Source organism: Saccoglossus kowalevskii, chromosome 21, assembly GCF_978046115.1.
Source record: "Saccoglossus kowalevskii chromosome 21, keSacKowa6.1, whole genome shotgun sequence".
Classification (NCBI taxonomy): domain Eukaryota; kingdom Metazoa; phylum Hemichordata; class Enteropneusta; family Harrimaniidae; genus Saccoglossus; species Saccoglossus kowalevskii.
Genome location: NC_140661.1, coordinates 6,977,146 through 6,998,871, shown reverse-complemented (window position 1 = coordinate 6,998,871; position 21,726 = coordinate 6,977,146). Strand labels below are relative to the sequence as shown.

Sequence of the window (21,726 nt, the reverse complement as noted above, 5' to 3'; positions counted from 1 at the left end):
TTTTGTGTTTCTTTTGAATATTTTAAATCTCTTTAGAAATCGTCTGAAAAGTTGTAGTGATATCGGGGGAAAAGTTAGAATGTCTTTTATGACGTCAACAATCTTGCTTTTGCCAGATAGAAACAGTCACAAAAATTGAGAAATCAAGAAAGCCGTCTGTCAAATCAAAAAAATGTATTCGAAGGCATTTTAGTTTGAACTGTCCGGTAGTTTGTGTTGACTGGAAAGCTGAAAGGTAACGGTATTTTAAAAACCCACAATTTGTCTGCAAAGTCTAAATATACTACTTTGTAATGCGGGAAAGTTGTCTTACTTGTCGGACAGGTAGTTCCAGAACCCAAGAAGAAGTTCGTTCACGATGTTAGAAATGTTAATTTGGAATTCAGGAATGTTGTCTGAAAAATCTAAACACGAATCTCAGTATATGATTAAGACGTCTAAATAGTTGACAGGTTGCTTTGGAAAGCTAGATAAATGTATGAATAGTCCCAAAAATAGACAATGGACCATATGAACCATGGAAAATTATCTGTCAAATAAGAAATATTGCCTCAAGAAAAGGTAAAGTTCTGTCAAATGTTCTAAACGTTAAACTGAAACGGAGAAAATGGAAATGTCGCCATGGTAAGCTACATATTGTCTAAATAGTCACAATACCTATATCGAGTGATGTGCGTGTCACGGTGAGATACACTCACATTTGAGCAACATGTAAATAACACCAGTTCTAACAGAATATAGGTCGATTATTCTGAGTCGGGTGACTTGAAACGTCTGTTATGTGAGAGTGAACGGGGACTTGCTCACTCTACTCGGCTTCTTGCGGTATCGGAGTCAGTAAGACACATTTTTTATTTAAATTTCGCGCCTTTGACTACTCGTTTTCTTGGAAGAGTGGACCATAAAGAACACATATTATCAAGTTTACCGTACTGGGTTGAGTTAGATACGAAATGTGCCCCTTGTGGCTTGTCGCCGCGATCAACTGTGTACTGTACAATCCGAGTCACTTGTATTGTGGTCGATGAAGTCGGTTGAAGTGCTGACATCCATTGTACATGATCTTTATGTCCATTTCGATTGATTTTCCAAGTTTGTCAAAGTCGAGTTTGACGTCGATCTGGCTTGTCTTCTAGTTATTTGTCAGGTTACCGGGTATGTTCATACACCGATGTATTCCATCGATTGTCTGAGAGAGAAAAAAAAATCAAAATTAAAATGAAAGCATTCTAAACATTGAACTATAGCGATCAATGAAATAGAACAATAATTCAAAATGATATAATGAGTCAATGATTCATAAATCACAGTTACAAAATGATAGCCGCGTGCAAGTGAATCTTGTTCAAATAGGGGAACACGTCGCGTCACGGAGTGGAAAAGTGCGTGAATGGCGGCGTTTGAATGGATAATAAAAATAATTGGGAGCGAAATACAGCAAAAATTCTGAGAGTGATTCGAGTTATCGTGATTGTAATTTTTACGACATCACATTAAAAAGTATGTGGTCGTAATATATTGACAGCGCACTAATTACGCAGATAAGATAAGTTCACAGAAGTGTAAAGTCAAAGCCAATCGCAAAATAATTTATAAACTTTTAGACAGCGTAATTTAAAACAATTGTCAACGTCTGAGTGCTGCGTAATTTCCTGTTCGGCCGACGCTTCGGTTCGCGTCAAGTCATTTCTACCTCTGACATAACATAACTATATTAGTTTCTACAAAACGTTATTCTAGTTCTTTAAAAAAAAGTGTTAGTACTGTCAGTGCCAGATTTAAGTTTTCGGCACTTGTCTTTAAATCCACGTTGGTCTTTTATAAATAAGTAAATTCGTAAATTCCCACACTGTTTACACATTCCTGAGTCCTTCAAGAACACGTTAGTTAGTAGTATTGTTAAATGACGCAGTATTATAAAAGTATAACGCAAGATTATGGCTTCCTCTCATAAGACGTTTGGAAGCGCCCTTTTTCTTCGGCTAGAGACGGAAAGCCGGAAACTTCGACTGTTTCAGGATTGGTGGGTGTGGCTACAACATGAGAAATATCTCAAATTTTCAACCAAAAAATCAATAACTGTCTATTTTAGTGGAACACAAATCCAAAATTGGAAATGTGTGAGTGGGCATTTAACAGGAACTTTAAATATCACAAGCAAGCGTTATGCATGGGAAATCTAACAATGAGATGTGATGGTGATTCGCCGCAGTTCGTAATCTTCGTCAAGTCTAGCTTTATGGTATCTGCCATGCAAATAATTTTCCCAATTTTGTGATGGTCGAATCAGATCGAAGAAAGGCGATTCATATGTGAAATGCCGAAACCCGATGTGATTTCCATGGATATCTTGAAATTTTAATTGCTTGACAACGTTTACATGACTTCACATGATCATAAGAATGTCTGGCCCTATAGTATATTTCCCTCAGCAGTATGTAGTATAGCCCATTTTTCTGATTTTCAGTGTTAGTGATTGGTATGCTGCAGATACATACTAGTATATATTCATGGACATGTTTAGCCTTACTTCCTTTCGCGAGTTTAGCTAATTGTGAAGTGCGCCCTCAATGATGACAAAGTGGTCAGTTTGACGATCGTCCCCAGAAAAAAAACACTTTTTACATCAACTTCAAACCATATTTCAATATTGTATATTAATTTATTGTTTTTCTTACACCTTACTAGCTACAGGTTATAAATATGACGTAACTTTGTCAGGTTGGCATACTGAATATTTGTATATTTTTTAGTAGTGTGTTTGTGTGATATTTTTAGAATTATTATCAACACCTTGTTGTCAAGTGGCTGTTGTAAGAACTAAGTCACTAAATCATTTGAAACATTAGATTTCAATTGTGCGAATACTTTGTGGGAATGTAGGAAGTCTTGACCAAAAATGATGGTTTGTTTTAAATGTAGTACGATGATAAAATTGAGTTTGAACTTTTGATTGCTTATGTATGCTATAATGCTTAGAATATCCTCGACTGTGAATCTTCCTCATTTGCTGTGACTACATTGGAATGTTTGGTGGGCGTAATTTTAAAGAACGTGAAGCTGGGACTTGATTAAATAATAAATATATCACTGCCCCTGAATAAATGACATTTAACATTGTGTGTCCCACTATCCGTATAAAAAGAAGATTGTCAAAATGTATTTCACAAGATTCTTCGAGTGCGATTGAGTTTATGGGTTTTAGAAGAGTATTAGCCTGGTACCGCCCTAACGTCGGGAATGGCTATTGGAGTTTAAAGGTGGCGGTTGCTTGTTCGTTGCTTCTCTATAGCGACATTGTGATCCACAACGGTCACAAATTTGGCAATATATACCACAGCGGTAGTTTTACAGCGCTATCTGTATGTCCTTCAGACCTACATGATGCGCAGTATGGCGGCCTAAAGATCGATGTCGGATAAAAAACTTGATTCATTTAGTTTTTTTCATAAATATTTTTTGATAAATATTGGTCATGGCGTCAGACTATATTCACCATTAAATACAAATGGATAATCGGACAGTAGTATGGCATAGCAGTTGGTTGTCGGGTGGGTGTACAAAGACTTTGCAAATGCACCTCATTTGACACATATTTACACTCGTACCAAACAATTTTCTCGTCTTGGATGTGTTTTTTTTTTCATTTTCTGTTATTTCTGTCGATGATTGGATAGAAAAAAAATGAACTACAAATACTCCAAGATTTTTTTTGACTTCATTAAAAAATAATTCGTTTTTATAGGATGGAAACTTTTTGAGGTAATAATAATAATTTATTAAATTATTATTATTCTAACTTTTTGAGGTCAAACCAACCCCACCCCCACCCCCCACCCCCACCCCCAAACTAAAGCAAATAAGTTTTTTATCCGACATCGATCTGTTGACGTCGTCCCTAACACATACTCATTTGAATGAATATTGAATTTGCAGTCAAATGTTCTAGAAAATCTGTGGTGGAAGCCGAATTTAGTTGATCCTGTAATTCCTGATTTTCAGACAACATAGTTTTTATAACTTGACACATGGTAGGGTATAAGGTGTGATGAATTATTTGTATCTAATTCTTCCTGGAAGTCTTTTCTGTCAAAAAGTCCATTGTAAAGGGGTGAAATTGTTTTCTGGTGTTGATTATTCTGAGTCACATACATCCGAGTGATGAAGTTGTACGTATGAAGTTCCCGCAAGTCATACGGGTGTTAAAACCCTCCGCCAAATATAATTTGTATTAGAACACAGGCTTGCGAGGTTATTGTGAAAAAGAATGTTTTATAAGGAAGCGTTGTAAGTCGTATATGACGTGAAAGGTGGCAAATTGTGATTTGTGAAAATTGCGAAGCTATTCAAAACACATCATGGCAGGCTTAAATGGAAGTCAAGGCAAATAACATAATGCTCTCTAAAGAAATGTAGGAGAATGCAATTTACAGTTTTTTTATAGCACTTTTCGTTCTCCAGATTCTTTTTATCAGTTTTATGTAGTCCGCCATGTTGATTCTCCAGCAAAGGATTGTGGGTAGTGTGACATCAGATTTTCAGTATGCGTATTAATCATGTATATAATTATCGTAATGAAAATTAGAATGTTACAAATACACATAAAGTGAAGATATTGCCCAAAGCATTTGAGCATTTGAATACATACAAAAATAGTTGTCAAGACAACTATTTTTATATGCATGTTTGGCACAGGAGCATGCATGCTACCAAGTTCTAAACTTTCAGCCAATTTGAAGTTCGACTGAATTTGAAGTTATAGATGAAATCATTTTCTCAATGTCTGACAACAGTGGATATGATGTCATACTTTACCCATATCCCTTTGCTGAAGAATCAAGATGGTGGACTGCAGAAATAAATAAAAATTTGAATATCTTTTTTGAAAATTTGAAAAAACTGTAAATTGCATGTTCTTACATTTGGCGAGCTCTTCCATCTAGGAGTATTGTGTTGTTAGACTTGACTTTTCTTATAAGAACAAACATATATAAATAACTGATATAAGCAACAATTGATCTATGCGATATCTTTTGATTTGTTTCCGCAATCTTACCAGTGAAAACAGTTTAAATGTTCTTTCTTCTGTTGTCCACTAGATCACTCGGGGTTGTACTCTCCATTTTGTCATTACTGGAGATCTTTCTCATACTCGCAACAAGATTGATTCAGTTCAATGCTACGGACAAAACTAGGAACCAAAGCTCCCAGAATGCCCAGCACTGAATCTAATTTAATTTCAACAACTCAGCTCAAAGCATACAAGATTATTCTGATACAAACTTTTAAAAAAGCACTAGCCAACCAAATGGGAGTGTGTTCATCATATTCGGGCATTAAGCCGATATATACACTTCCGTTAGTACATGATGTCACCATTCAGGGTTTGGTTTGTATCCATCATTGGCGACCTCTGGAGTTCAGTTTGTGAAATTCTATATGTCAAGATAAGTTATTAATGGCGGACAGTTTCACAAATGGTGTCGCTTGCATTGTATATAACCATCAAAACAATATGTCGCACCTGTGTTATGTATTACCATTGTTGCAAAATGACGTTCTAACTTGTACAGTGAAAGTGAAGTTAGTTACGTCCCTGACACTCAGTACCAGTCTTCATGTGTTTTCTGACGTACTCTTGTGTGTTGATTGTAGTTTTAACCCTTTTCTTGTGGTCGCTGTTTCTCAAACTTGGAAAATTGAAAATCCAAATTTATACCAACTTAAAAATTATTTTGTTAGCTAAATTGTAGAAATGATTGGAGAGGTGGTGGAGTAGGTGCACCTGTGATATTTTGAATATCTACTTTTATGTATTACCATTGTTGCAAAATGACGTTCTAACTTGTGCAGTGGAAGTGAAGATAGTTACGTCCCTGACACTCAGTACCAGTCTTCATGTGTTTTCTGACGTACTCTTGTGTGTTACAACAAAACTGTCGATGGAGAGTATATTGACAAATTAAATTTTGTACTTGGAATAGCGGCACGTAACTCATGAGTAAAGTATAGCAACCTGTATCAGTTATATTTAGCACTATGACCAAAAGCGAAATTCACCTGCTACATACATCGTTTTTTTGTGGCAAACGACATTTCTCAGTTGCCCACGAAAAATTCTATTTTTTTAACATCGTTGGTCCCAAAATGTTTTATTTCCTGTAAAATGTATTGATGCATGAGAAACCAGTAGATACCACATACAATGAATTGCCGAAACTCGTAGTTATTGCTGAATGTCAACATTCACTGTTGTGGACTTACGAGGCCACGTTGAAGAAATTAGGCACTACGTGTGATTTTGTTTATAGAGTCAAATGCACTGTCAATGAACAAGGCTATGAAACTACGAACCGGTATCATCAGAAGCATAAATAAAGTAGTATCGTCGGAAACTGACAACAATAAAGGAAAATTAAACAATTCAGGTAAATATGTGAAACCGGAATGGAGGATGCATGGTGAATAAAATAGAAAGGGAACCTTTTGGCGATGTGGACAACATAATCACAATGCTTGTAGATTTAAAGATAGTAAATGTCATAAATGTTCTGAAATCGAAAAATTGCTACAGCTGTAAATATACCTTTAAGGCACACCATGTTGATACATGTACTATATCTGGTGAATCTTAATTGGACGATGTGCCTTACGGTATTTATAGTTGTTAATGTTGAAGGTTGTATAGAAATTAATATACAAGTTTTTGTAGGTATGTTTATGCTTGTGGGCGTCGTGAGCAATACTTTTCACACTTGCTCTCTTTCTCATGACTACTGTTGCGATTTATGGAACATTTGCATATATTATGAAGAGGTGGCTAATAATATTTTTTTCTAGGTATTGCTTTTCCTAATACAACACGTTAACTGTGGATCTAATCATGAATACCTTTAAAATATACTGTGAATGTAAAGCGAGAAGCAGAATATATATAAGTCAACACATAACTGTCTCCGGATCATCCATCATATGGAATTTATTAAAATGAAATTCACATTTTATAAACAAAATTAGTGTAAATACAAAGGAAATACAGCTTTTTAAGACTGCTCAGTGAACAAGCCGACTTAACTCGTTTTCAGGGGGTTCAATTTTGATTCAAAATCCCCACAAAAGCGGTTCTACTAGAGAGCACATTGGTGCCGAGTACCATAGAGATTCACCAGATTATTCTTGGGTGTACTTAGAATGGCTAGATTCCATGATAATACTTTATATGCAGTAAACAGGACTGACAATGCAAACCTTCTTGGGAACATACAGTGACCAGAAACATGTTTGTTTGCACTTTTTCATTATTACATCATTGACAATTTGTTTCACTTAATTACTAAGATAACAATTACAAGTCATTCCATTGTTATACTGCCTGCTACTTAGTGGCAGTTGATGTGTGTGTGTGAAGTAGAAACATTGTTTTAATTTGTAATTCGACGCTAAATGGCACTATCGCTAAATGGCACTATCGTTTACTCTATACCTAACTGTTAGGTAATCACACAAAATTGGCACCATACATAATAAGCAATGATTAAGCAAAGTTGTATTTTGTATTGTACAAAAATGCATGCCAACATAAAACAAAAAAGGATACCATCTGTTCACGGCGAGATCGTGCATAATGCGTGAAGTATGCGTAACAAAAGTTTTTTTACAAAAATTTAATGATTTGGTTTAAAACTGTAATTTCTCATTTTTTATAGCTCAATGTCGTAATACCGATCTTTGTGAACGGAATATTACATTGAGATATCATTACATCAACGGACATACACAAAAAATACTTGTCGAAAACCGTTTTGACGTCAGTGTAAGCATAACACGGGATCTCGAGTTAGACGGAAAATGAGTATATTCATAAATAATAAAGTGTATTATCTTATTATCTAGGACCAAACTACTTTTGTGTTGAATCCTGCTAAATGGCAATTAAGTTATAGCACCACTTACATTGAAAAGCAAAATAATGATCTATCACTCATGATCAAACATGGCAACTCTTATAACAAAAATCTACCGTGGTGTTGTGGTGCACATCGTCCTCAACCCTTTGAATGCCAGATATTTTTCCAGTCCTAAAGTTACATTTTGTAAAATTATACTAAATATCATAATTTTGTTACCATAAAGACAGTTTTGAATATTACTTTCAGTTGTTGATCAAAAGGTTTGTCAAATTTTATCAACATTTATGTGAAGAGAAGCAGATTATAAAATTGTGTAAATGGTGACGATAGTGTAACATGGCGATCAAAAGAAGTTTATTTGTATTTGTTCAGCCATATTGAATGTGGCATCTTGGGAAATAAATATCTAGACATATATTTCAACATAGATGGCGCTATATATCCCAGTTACCATAAAGTAAGATACAAGACTGCAGCATGTGCTATGTACTCTACCATCAACATATGCTGCAATAAATTGGTATTATATCTAAAAATGAGTTCAAACATTTTAAAATTTATTTTCAAACTACTCTGTGTATCAGAAATTTAATATATAACAGGCAAAATGCCTGGTCTGTTTAAAGATTTACTAAAAATATTTATATTATGTCATACATGATTATTAATAAAAACTAGAACACAATGTGTAAAATAATTGTAAAAACTAGTGTTTTAAAAACATTTGTACATCAAACATGTGTCTTACTTGAGCATTCCATTAAAACAAAAACAATTATAAAGAATGTAAAATACTGGTTAATGTTGCACTTCCAATTTTCCAATCATTACACGGACATAGGTTGAGCTTGAAGATGAGGAATAAAAAATTAACTGTAGAATATGAATTTAAGTGGGTTTCCTAAAATAAACTAGATTTGTAAGCAACAGACACTCACATAGTTTGGCTTTCTTTGTCCATGAATGTCAGTATACTGTGAGTATGTTTGTCTTAAAGGAAAAAAACCCTTGACAAATAATATATAATTTTTTTAGCTGAACGGCATCATTTGAACACATACATATTTTTATCATGTTGTGAAGTTTCACATAGTGGAAATGCAACTGTAAATAAGAATCTTAGTAATTCCCAAATATTTGTTTTTAAACACAGAAACTATCTATCACAAATAACATGTATTTTATTATCCTGACAAGTTGGCGTAGGTGGCGCTCTGGACTGCTGCGATATAAACACATATAAGTAGAATAAAAAATAAAAACTTACTGGATTACAAATTCCTATTCAATATGTAAATAAGGTAATGATGTCCCCTTCCTTTTCAAGATAGTTCCTATCTCTTATAATCATTTATGATTTAATTGATAGCCACTGAAATGTGTCAGAAACTATAAACTGTTTCATTTTTGCAGCTAACAATTTTCACGAATGAATTGTTTGAGGGCATTCATGGTAAAATTGTTTATGAAAGTCGCTGTGACTCCCTAGGACCCCAGTGAAAATCACTGCAACTCCCTAGGATTCCGGGGAAAGTCACTGTGACTCCCTACAACCCCAGTGAAAGTCACTGTACCTCCCTAGGACCACGGTGAAAGTCATTGCAACTCCCTAGGACCACAGTGAAAGTCGCTGCAACTCCCTAGGACCACAGTGAAAGTCACTGCAACTCCCTAGGACCCCAGTCAAAGTCACTGCAACTTCCTGAGACCCCAGTGAAAGTTACTGCAACTCCATAGGACACAGTAAAATTCACTGCAGCTCCCTAGGACCACAGTAAAAGTCACTGCAACTCCCTAGGACCCTGGTGAAAGTCACTGCAACTCCCTAGAACCCCAGTAAAAGTCACTGCAACTCCCTGGGTCCCAAGTGAAAGTCCCTGCAACTCCCTAGGACCCCAGCGAAAGTCGCTGCAACACCCTGGGACCCCAGTAAAAGTCATTGCAACTCCCTGGTACCCCAATGAAAGTCACTGCAACTCCCTAAGACCCCAGTGAAAGTTGCTGCAACACCCTGGGACCCCAGTAAAAGTCACTGCAACTCCCTGGGTCCCAAGTGAAAGTCACTGCAACTCCCTAGGACCCCAGTGAAAGTCGCTGCAACACTCTGGGACCCCAGTAAAAGTCACTGCAACTCCCTAGAACCACAGTGAAAGTCACTGCAACACCCTACAACCCCAGTGAAAGTCACTGCAACTCCCTAGGACCCTAGTGAAAGTCACTGCAACTCCCTAGGACCCCAGTGAAAGTCACAGCAACTCCCTGGGACCCCAGTAAAAGTCACTGCAACTCCCTGGGACCCCAGTAAAAGTCACTGCAACTCCCGAGGACCCTAGTGAAAGTCACTGCAACTCCCTAGGACCCTAGTGAAAGTTACTGCAACTCCCTGGGACCCCAGTAAAAGTCACTGCAACTCCATGGGACACCAGTGAAGTCACTGCAACTCCATGGGACACCAGTGAAGTCACTGCAACTCCCTAGAACCACAGTGAAAGTCACTGCAACACCCTACAACCCCAGTGAAAGTCACTGCAACTCCCTGGGACCCCAGTGAAAGTCACCGCAACTCCCTAGGACCCAGGTGAAAGTTACTGCAACTCCCTGGGACCCAAGTAAAAGTCACTGCAACTCCCTGGGACCCCAGTGAAGTCACTGTCACTCCCTAGGACCACAGTGAAAGTCACTGCAACTCCCTAGGACCACAGTGAAAGTCACTGCAACTCCCTAGGACCACAGTGAAAGTCACTGCAACTCCCTAGGACCACAGTGAAAGTCACATCGCATGTTTTTATTTAAAAGCTTATAAACTACAAACTAGAAGACTGATTGGAAAAGATCAATCCTGCATTCAGATCTTGAATACGATACACATGCAAATATGCCAAAATAATGAAATTAATAACATGATTGATATTCACAGCTGAAAAAACAAGATCTTGTATTCATGCAAATTAGTTATACATACTTCCATTAACAGATGACACACACACATACTCAAACAAGTGAGCAAACAGCAAAGCGGCAATACTGTCACCTTTCTGGTCTGCATAAGAGCTAATTAATGCTGCAAAAGTTTCTTCCAATATCTACAACTCTTATTTTATAACTTTACAAAGTCGAACTAAAGTACGATGAATTTGTTCAAAAGTTATTCTGTCTTGCGGGTGGTATTTCCAGCATTCTAACATTAATTCATGTATTTCATTTGGAGTACCATCTGGAGCTGACATTCTGTAACCTGCAATAGATCAGATAGAACTATCTCATTCCCAGAACTATCTCATTCACTGAACTATCTCATTCACTGAACTATCTCATTCACAGAACTATCTCATTCCCAGAACTATCTCATTCCCTGAACTATCTCATTCCCTGAACTATCTCATTCCCTGAACTATCTCATTCCCTGAACTATCTCATTCCCTGAACTATCTCATTCCCTGAACTATCTCATTCCCTGAACTATCTCATTCCCTGAACTATCTCATTCACTGAACTATCTCATGCACAGAACTATCTCATTCACTGAACTATCTCATGCACAGAACTATCTCATGCACAGAACTATCTCATTCACAGAACTATCTCATTCACAGAACTATCTCATTCACAGAACTATCTCATTCACAGAACTATCTCATTCACAGAACAATCTCAATAAAGGCATGAGGTGATTCTGATAAGAACCAGGTGACCCTAGCAAAACCTCCCTTAAACAACCATTTTCTGTCAGAGGAATGTTTTGGCAATGATGTGCTCCCATGAGTAAAGTTACAGTGCAATTCCCTCCCTCCATAGAGACATTTTTTTCTAGTTGTAGATCCTGGGCGTCAAGTCCTGATTCTTCAGATCAGCTAAGTCCTGGAACAGTCACTCTACTGACTAAGCTAAGCAAGCGACTGGTAAAGGAATGCACTGAGTTCATGTCATATACTCTCTAGTCAGTCACATAGCAAACATAGCAATCACACAAGATAATATTGATATGAGTATTAATTATTTCATATAAAGTGAACAGTGAGCAATAGGTATGACAGTATAAGTGTCTCCATCACGACCCAGTTGTCAATATACATATAGTAAATCACTTACCATTTTCTATTTTTTCTCTGGCAGTTGCATTATTCATTCCTGGGTATGGAATATTGCCACGTGAGAATATTTCCCACAAAAGGATACCATAGCTCCACACATCGCACTCTATTGTATATTCACCTATGAAAACAAAACATTGAAAAATGAGTGATCTGCAGAAAAAAAAATAAGGGGTTGACTGGAAGAAAATACTTTTAAAACAGAAAAAGCCTAACAAAAATTTGTCAAAAGCCTCTTGGAACAAAGTTACAGCAAAAATAATTTGCATAGTTATATTGGTTATTGAGATATCAGGAAAATGGTCAAATTTTTGCAAATTAGGTAATTAATATGCAAGCTTTCTATCATAAACTAATCATGTCAAAGGATAACAAAAGAGCACACACTGAAATCTGATAAGTGACAAGTAGCTTGTCGAATCTCTAAAAAAAATAATACTTTTAAGTTTTGTTACAAAAACAACAAATGTATTTTTATGACAGAAACCTAAGTTTAATGAACCATTTAACATACTAATATAACACATTATGTGAGGAGTTTTCTACAGTATTTAATATATTGTAATACCACCTCTGTCACCGTAACACCATGAGTTATAGCGTGACGCAATTTTGCAGTATTGCACTGGGTATTTTTATCCTACCATATTAGGAAACGCAAATTCCAAAAATGGAACGATTACGCACATAAGCATGTGTCGGTCGATACACCCGCTGTACTGTCTTCATACATACTTTTCGGTATCCTCATAATAACCTCATATTATCAGCCTTTCAAAACAATATTATTTTTTATGTATCCCTGCATATTTTTACAGATTAAAAGCATGCCAAGGCACAAAATGTGGTATTATATATATTCTGAAAATTTGTGAAAATGAAAACAAATATTATAAATTGAATTATCTCAAATATTTTGATAGAATGGTCAGAAGAATTTAATCCCTTGTTTGTGTTTTTCATTTTAAATTTGAGACTACCAATGACAGGATTTATTCCATTTTTATGTTAAAGTAAAAATATTATACAAGTTATCTATCAACATACCATAATTCATAGCTTCTGGTGCCGTCCATTTGATTGGAATTTGCTTCATTCCTCCAGACACCATATATAAGCCATCTTCTTCCTGCCTTGACATACCAAAGTCACTGATTTTCACAATATTATTGTCACCAACAAGACAGTTCCTTGCTGCTAAGTCCCTGGAGAGAAATGATAAATTGTAATGCCCCATTAAAAAATAATGGACATTGTTACATTCTTCAATTACAAACTACACCTATTTAAACCATATATTCACCAATAGCTTAAAAAATATAAGAGCCTGCTACACAAAAATTTAGCTAAACAGAGATTAAATTGATACTGATAATATTTAGAGTTTGAGAAAGAGTTACCAAAATAACTGACGACAAAAAAATGTTAACGACAATGACAACAATAACATCGTACGGTTTTGTATTCTGAAACTCCATTACAGTTATAGATGTAAAATAATAATGATTTACTCTGAATAAGTCAAGACTTGACATGACGCAGCCTAACTATTATAACATTTTGTTTTAATTGCAAGTATGGGAGCAATGATACATATTTTCAAGAAGGAAATGCAGTCACTCAAAATGTGTTGCAGATTAAAGGCTCAGCTTGCAAGTTTTTTTTGTTATGTATCTGATTTGAATAAAATGCATCCATGAATGACTAAAATCTAGTTCCACAATGGCTTGATTTTCATTGCATTTTTATGGTATTTATACTTTGTGTCAGCCCATTTTCAATCAAAACTATTTGTTTATGCTACGAGTCAGCCATCTTGAATCAAAACTACTGTATTTATGCTATGAGTCAGTCATCTTGAATCAAAACTACTGTATTTATGTTATGAGTCAGCCATCTTGAATTAAAAATACTGTATTTATGCTATGAGTCAGCCATCTTGAATTAAAAATACTGTATTTATGCTATGAGTCAGCCATCTTGAATTAAAAATACTGTATTTATGCTATGAGTCAGCCATCTTGAATCAAAACTACTGTATTTATGCTATGAGTCAGCCATCTTGAATCAAAACTACTGTATTTATGCTACAAGTCAGCCATCTTGAATCAAAACTACTGTATTTATGCTATGAGTCAGCCAGCCATCTTGAATCAAAACTACTGTATTTATGCTATGATTCAGCCATCTTGAATCAAAACTACTATATTTATGCTACAAGTCAGCCATCTTGAATCAAAACTACTGTATTTATGCTATGAGTCAGCCATCTTGAATCAAAACTACTGTATTTATGCTATGAGTCAGCCATCTTGAATTAAAAATACTGTATTTATGCTATGAGTCAGCCATCTTGAATCAAAACTACTATATTTATGCTACAAGTCAGCCATCTTGAATCAAAACTATCGTATTAGTCTACAAGTCAGCCATCTTGAATCAAAACTACTGTATTTATGCTATGTGTCAGCACATCTTGAATCAAAACTACTGTAATTATGCTATGTGTCAGCACATCTTGAATCAAAACTACTGTATTTATGCTATGTGTCAGCACATCTTGAATCAAAACTACTGTATTTATGTCAGAGATATGGCTTACCACGTTCTTCAATTTTGAATCCAATCTATAAAACAAAATGTAGTGCATCAAGGTACCATGACATTTAATGTTTGTACCAAGTTCACACAAAATAATTCAATCGAGCTCCAAAATGTTTCAGATATTTAGAATTTGATAGTGAAAAGTGTTATGTGCACATGTATGGCAGGATGTATGATATTTTATGTTTGAAGTGAAATGGCTGACATTTTGTATCTGATTTGTTAAACAATATGACATGACAATAGCTGACATTAATGTATGTAGAACATCTGACTTAAATCCTTAAATGACGACCAAGATCTAGTCCCAAAATTTCAGAAATGTTGAATTTTCATGCATTTTTAGCACTAAAATGGCTGCTACAGTGATCTTGAAACCATATATAAATACATATTTGTGACATAAAACGTGATGTCCAAGTTTGAAAATGTCCGAGGTATAAAAGGACGCATACATAGATGGAGGTGAATCTACAACTCCCGACTGACTCCAGCTACAGTGAAGACTAATAATTATTGATACTATTCTTACCTGTGAATACATTTTTTACTAGAAAGGTAAGCCATACCAGCTGCCGCATTTTCACTCATTCTTACCAATTGTGGGATTGACATTGAACCACCTTGATTCCTCAGAAAATTCAAGAAATCACCCCCTGTGGAGAAAATTTGAAACATAACTATTTGCTAGAAGGATTAACTGCATGCATTTACTGATGCCATGCAAGAAAATTGAGCACAGAAAATTTCATCTCAAAAGGAATAGCATGGAAGTAAAAGGAATGCTTCTCAAAGTGCCCAAAGAAAGATATTTCACAAACAGGGCTTCATTCCCACTTATGCAAATATATAAAACATCACTCCCAGAATAAGTTAAAAACAAAAAATAATGCTGTGTTACAAACTAACAATGTGGAAACTTCTCTTTGCATGCAATTGAGTATAAAAGACCAGAAACAATGCACTAACAATATTTAAACATTTTGTCAGAATACAGAACTCTGACCATGCATAGTATCAATGCAATGGGACTTGCTGTTTTCAACAAGAATTAAAAATATCATTTTTCACCATAAATGATTGCGGTTTTTAACAAGAAGTTGAAAATATCACTTTTTACCAAAAATGACAAAAATAATCACCAAAATTAGAAAATTAAAGATATCATCACAAAATGAACAAATCTGATAGAGGTCCACATGTAGTACCTATATATGTAATGTCAAAGCAATCTGACTTACAGTTTTTAACAAAGTGTCGAAAATATCACTTTTTACCAAAAATGACAAAAATATTCACCAAAATTAGAGAATTGAAGATATCATCACAAAATGAACAAATCTGAAAAAGGTCTACATGTAGTATCTATATTTGTAATATCAAAGCAATTGAACTATTGGTTTTTAACAAGAAGTCAAAAATATCACTTTTTACCAAAAATGACAAAAATAATCACCAAAATTAGAAAATTAAAGATATCATTACAAAATGAACAAATCTGAGAGAAGTACACATGTAGTACCTATATATGTAATATCAAAGCAATTGGACTTGCGGTTTTTAACAAGAAGTTGAAAATATCATTTTTTACCAAAAATTACAAAAATATTCACCAAAATTAGAGAATTGAAGATATCATCACAAAATGAACAAATCTGAAAAAGGTCTACATGTAGTATCTATATTTGTAATATCAAAGCAATTGAACTATTGGTTTTTAACAAGAAGTCAAAAATATCACTTTTTACCAAAAATTACAAAAATATTCACCAAAATTAGAGAATTGAAGATATGATCATGAAATGAACAAATCTGAGAGAGGTCTACCCAAGGTACATATACACCAAGTATCAAAGCATTCAGGCTTGTAGTTTTCAAGAAGAAGTCGAACAAGCAGCCTCTCACATTTCAATTAAAGAACAGAAGATATCATTAGAAAATGAACAATAAGTATAGTATCAAAGCAATGGGACTTGCTGTTTTCAACAAGAATTCAACAAGCAGCCTATCGGCTGAGATAGCTCCGCTGTTAGAAATGCACATTTCAATTAAAGAACTGAAGACATCATCAGAAAATGAACAATATGTATAGTATCAAAGCAATCGGACTTACAGTTTTTAACAAGAAGTCGAAAATATCACTTTCTACCAAAAATGACTAAAATATTCACCAAAATTAGAGAATTGAAGATATCATCACGAAATGAACAAATCTGAGAAAGGTCTACATGTAGTATCTATATATGTAATATCAAAGCAATTGAACTTTTGGTTTTTAACAAGAAGTCGAAAATATCACTTTTTACCAAATATGACAAAAATATTCACCAAAATTATAGAATCCAAGATATCATCACGAAATGAACAAATCTGAGAAAGGTCTACATGTAGTATCTAAATATGTAATATCAAAGCAATTGAACTATTGGTTTTTAACAAGAAGTCAAAACTATCACTTTTTACCAAAAATTACAAAAATATTCACGAAAATTAGAGAATTGAAGACATCATCACAAAATGAACAAATCTGAAAGAGGTCCACATGTAGTACCTATATATGTAATATCAAAGCAATCGGACTTGTGGTTTTTAACAAGAAGTCGAAAATATCACTTTTTACCAAAAATTACAAAAATATTCACCAAAATTAGAGAATTGAAGATATCATCACAAAATGAACAAATCTGAAAGAGGTCCACATGTAGTACCTATATATGTAGTATCAAAGCAATTGCACTTGCGGTTTTTAACAAGAAGTCGAAAATATCACTTTTTACCAAAAATGATAAAAATATTCACCAAAATTAGAGAATTAAAGATATCATTACAAAATGAACAATTCTGAGAGAGGTCCACATGTAGTACCTATATATGTAATATCAAAGCAATTGCACTTGCGGTTTTTAACAAGAAGTCGAAAATATCACTTTTTACCAAAAATGACAAAAATATTCACCAAAATTAGAGAATTAAAGATATCATTACAAAATGAACAAATCTGAGAGAGGTCCACATGTAGTACCTATATATGTAATATCAAAGCAATTGCACTTGCGGTTTTTAACAAGAAGTCGAAAATAACACTTCTTACCAAAAATGACAAAAATATTCACCAAAATTAGAGAATTGAAGATATCAACATGAAATGAACAAACCTAAGAGAGGTCTACCCAAGGTACATATACACCAAGTATCAAAGCATTCAGGCTTGTAGTTTTCAAGAAGAAGTCGAAAAAGTAAAACATTGACACGGACGACGGACGACGACGACGACGGACAATCACTCATATGATAAGCTCCGCTCGACAAAGTCGACAGCGGAGCTAAAAATATCATTTTTCAACATAAATGATTGTGGTTTTTAGCAAGAAGTCGAAAATATCACTTTTTACCAAAAATGACAAAAATATTCACCAAAATTAGAGAATTAAAGATATCATTACAAAATGAACAAATCTGAGAGAGATCCACATGTAGTACATATATATGTGATATCAAAGCAATTGGACTTGCAGTTTTTAACAAGAAGTTGAAAATATCACTTTTTACCAAAAATGACAAAAATATTCATCAAAATTAGAGAATTGAAGATATCATCATGAAATGAAGAAATCTGAGAGAGGTCTACCCAAGGTACATATACACCAAGTATCAAAGCATTCAGGCTTGTAATTTTCAAGAAGAAGTCAAAAAAGTAAAACATTGACACGGACAACGGACGACAGATGCCAGACAATCACTCATATGATAAGCTCCGCTCGACAAAGTCGACAGCGGAGCTAAAAAGTGAAACATTGACACGGACGACGAACAATCACTCATATGATAAGCTCCGGAGCTAAAAATTCACCAGAGCACATCAAGGTAATATGATTTCATATTTATATTTATGTTGTGGATAACGGTGCAACATTTAATTTTTGCTGCTTGGACAGAAATTCATGATAGTACTTGTGATCTCCAGTGAAATTTTGCAATTTCCAGTGACTCACAAATCCACAACAATCATTTTTTTGTGAAATCAAAACAATTGACAGAATACAATATTTAAATACCTGCTATGAATTCCATGACAATATAGACAGGTTGTCTTTCTGTACATACACCAACCAGTTTCACAATATTTTTATGATCATACTGCTTCAATATCCTGGCTTCCATTAGAAATTTTTGTCTGATTATTGGATCTACATTTTCCTTACACGTCTTGACAGCGACCGGTGTTCTGTCTTTCTTCAGATACCCTTTCATAACATCACCAAAATTACCCTGGGTAATTAACATAATATCATTGCATAAACCAATCAATGTAACATTGTTACAGAGTCCAGAGCTCAATCATGATAAATCGTCTTATCATACAAACAACCAGTGTAGGAATGTTTGTTTCTTTGTGGTTGTTTGAATGAATTTTTCTTATGCAGGGAATGAGTTTTTATGAAGGAGGCAATCACCAATGTTCTGTTGTGGTTGTCTGGTAGAGTAAACTTCACACATATCAACAGAGACTGGAGATGGAGCAGCCTTCTCTCTTTTTATAGAACTCTTAATACGTTTATGTTCCAGTTTTACACAACAAACTAAGTATTTTGGACTCCACTATGATTAAGTTTGCAAAAATATTAAGAAAATGGCTACCAGTTGGTCATCTTGGATGGGTTATAATATAGATCAACTACCAATGATGTGCAATACAATCCTCTCAACAAATTTAGACTTAATTGAACAGTGAGAATTAGAATATGAGAAGCAGAATTAGGTAGAATGTTGAGCAAACAAACTGGCTGCCAGTTGACCATCATGGATCAACTTTCAACGATGTGCTTGAAAACAATGGTCTTGTACCAAAATTACCGGTATAGTACAGTACAGTTATAACTGAACTTCCAATCTGGCTATTCCCTTTTCATAAAATTTACAATTTTTAAAGTGAGTATTATTGTTCAACGTATTCTTTGATATATATTATAAGTTTAAACAAAATTGGTCTGTGCAATTTTTTCAAGCTATTTTTTTAGTCAAATGTGGCTGCCAGTAGTAATATAGATACTTGCCTTTCCAAGGAACTCTGCTATTTCAATATCATCGTGTGTCAAGTCCCAGTGTCTCTGAATAAAGCTTAGGAGAATAGCACCAGATAATTTAGTAACAGGTTTATGGGTTTTCATTTGATATTCTATCAATTCGCTCACAGTTCCGTAGTTATCACCTTCAAGTCTGAACTGTCCCTGCAAATAAATATAACATACAAAGGTTAAAGGGCGATGTTCGTCGTGCCGCGTCCTGTTCGATATGGGACTCATAGCGACGTACACAACGCGTGTAAAATAAATTGTTTATTTACATAAAATTCGATCACGCGCTGCACGGCGACCACCGTGCTTTAATCATATTAATTAAAGAGTTATATGCCATAATTTTGACTTTTTATGAATGTACTCCAATTCAAGTTTATACTACCAGGAAATTTTTCACATCTTTAAGGCTGAACAATGTGTTTGGCATAATTGATGTGCACAGGTGAATTTTATTTTTACAATAAAATTTTCATAAATTTATAATTTGTCATAAATACATTTTTATAAAATTCTAAACCCCCCCCCCCCCCCAAAGAAAAAAACAAAACAAGCTGTAACGAGCATGTTTTTCACTGGCATGAGATAGGAATGTTTTGTTTGTCTACAAAATTGCATTTGATTATTTTAAAATATACCCTAATTAATTAATTTTACCACCAACACACTTTTGTTTTTTGCTTCTGTATTTGCATTTGCTTCATTTGTGGTAATACAGCCACAGAATACACCGCATCACTTGTGAAAAAAACTCCACAAGCATAAGGATGCGGCATGGCATTTTGTCATATTCATTATTTTTTCGAGAGATAAATGTCAGCAAGACGGTGACAATTTCACAGGGGTCTTAAAGGTTCTTATGGAGACCCAGACAGCAACACTTTTAGCTAAGTAGCTAAGTAGCTAAGTTGCTGACTGTAGGTGCGTCTCAAAATTATTACGTGATTAGAACTGGTTAGAGCAAATCATTTTTATGGTGTGATGAAGCTAAATATGTACAGTATACATCAAACGGGTAACTTTCAAATTATTGGAATGAAAACAACGATCCAGTGACAGAAATATCATCACAAAACTATAGCTACATTATGCTAAGCAAGACCAGCTTGCTCCAATCATATAGCGATCTTAAAATGGGCATGACAAACCAGTCAGCAGCTCAGCTGGCAATGCTGCCATCTGAAGAAATATATATGGTAGTGACTGTAAATCATCAACTTTGAAAAATTAAACATCGAGTCAATGTGATTGACTCGATGTCACCTTCAACACAGTCAAAGTGAAGACAGTAGTGTCTTACCTCAGCGTTTTTTTGTATTGGGAAATGTTTATGTTTTCCTTCCCATTTTACAGATAAAACAATCTGTCCCGAATCATCTCCTTTCTGTCGTACTAAGAATTGTCCGTCTTTTTCCAATAGTGTGACAGCTTCTGGTCTTGGAATACACCCATGATACCAGTCCTCATCAGTCAAGGATTTCTGCATAGCAATCTAATAATGGGACAATAACAGTGAATGAGTTGCTTGTTCACCTCTTATTAATGTTTGTAATCTTCCACAAAATAGTCCTGTTCTGGTTTTGTTTGACACAACAATAGGTGATTTTCTGTTCACTGCAAGATCATGCATAATGCGTGAAAGGCACAGACCGAACATCAGGTGCAAAAATTGAATTTTGTGATTTTGAGTCTGAATTTTTTTCATAGTTCAATAACGAAATGTTGGGTGTCCAGACAGCGATATGTCGTTGAGAAACACTTCACCATCAAATGTGTAGAGTGCATTATTAAGTATGAAAATATCAAAAAAATAGTTTCACATTTATCAAATAATGCTTTGTCTTGTTTTTATGTTCAATATCATGCATAACACAGGATCCAGCAGTGAACAGGAAATGGTCTATTAGAATTTACCAAAAAGTACCAAAAAATGTATTAAATTCACTCTATGTTGAAGAGGAAAAAAAAAAATTTCAGGGTTTTATCATTATTCAAGGTGTTATTTTTAGCATAACTATTATATTGTATAGACAGATAACAAACTTA

The 21,726-nt window shown here is 34.7% G+C and overlaps 1 protein-coding gene across 2 annotated transcripts in view; it reads right to left on the bottom strand.

The window, feature by feature from the left end:
• Positions 1–6,955: 6,955 nt before the first annotated feature.
• LOC102806410 (tyrosine-protein kinase Fer-like) overlaps positions 6,956–21,726 on the bottom strand; it is a 72,487-nt gene continuing 57,716 nt past the window's right edge. For both annotated transcript variants that reach the window (XM_085494830.1, XM_085494831.1), the window contains 7 exons: positions 20,981–21,172; positions 19,660–19,833; positions 18,661–18,874; positions 15,138–15,261; positions 13,049–13,206; positions 12,000–12,122; positions 6,956–11,145 (listed from right to left, as the gene is read on the bottom strand). In XM_085494830.1, the coding sequence (XP_085350956.1) occupies positions 11,003–11,145; positions 12,000–12,122; positions 13,049–13,206; positions 15,138–15,261; positions 18,661–18,874; positions 19,660–19,833; positions 20,981–21,172 (1,128 nt within the window). In that variant the 3' untranslated portion in view covers positions 6,956–11,002. The remainder of the gene's footprint in view (positions 11,146–11,999; positions 12,123–13,048; positions 13,207–15,137; positions 15,262–18,660; positions 18,875–19,659; positions 19,834–20,980; positions 21,173–21,726) is intronic.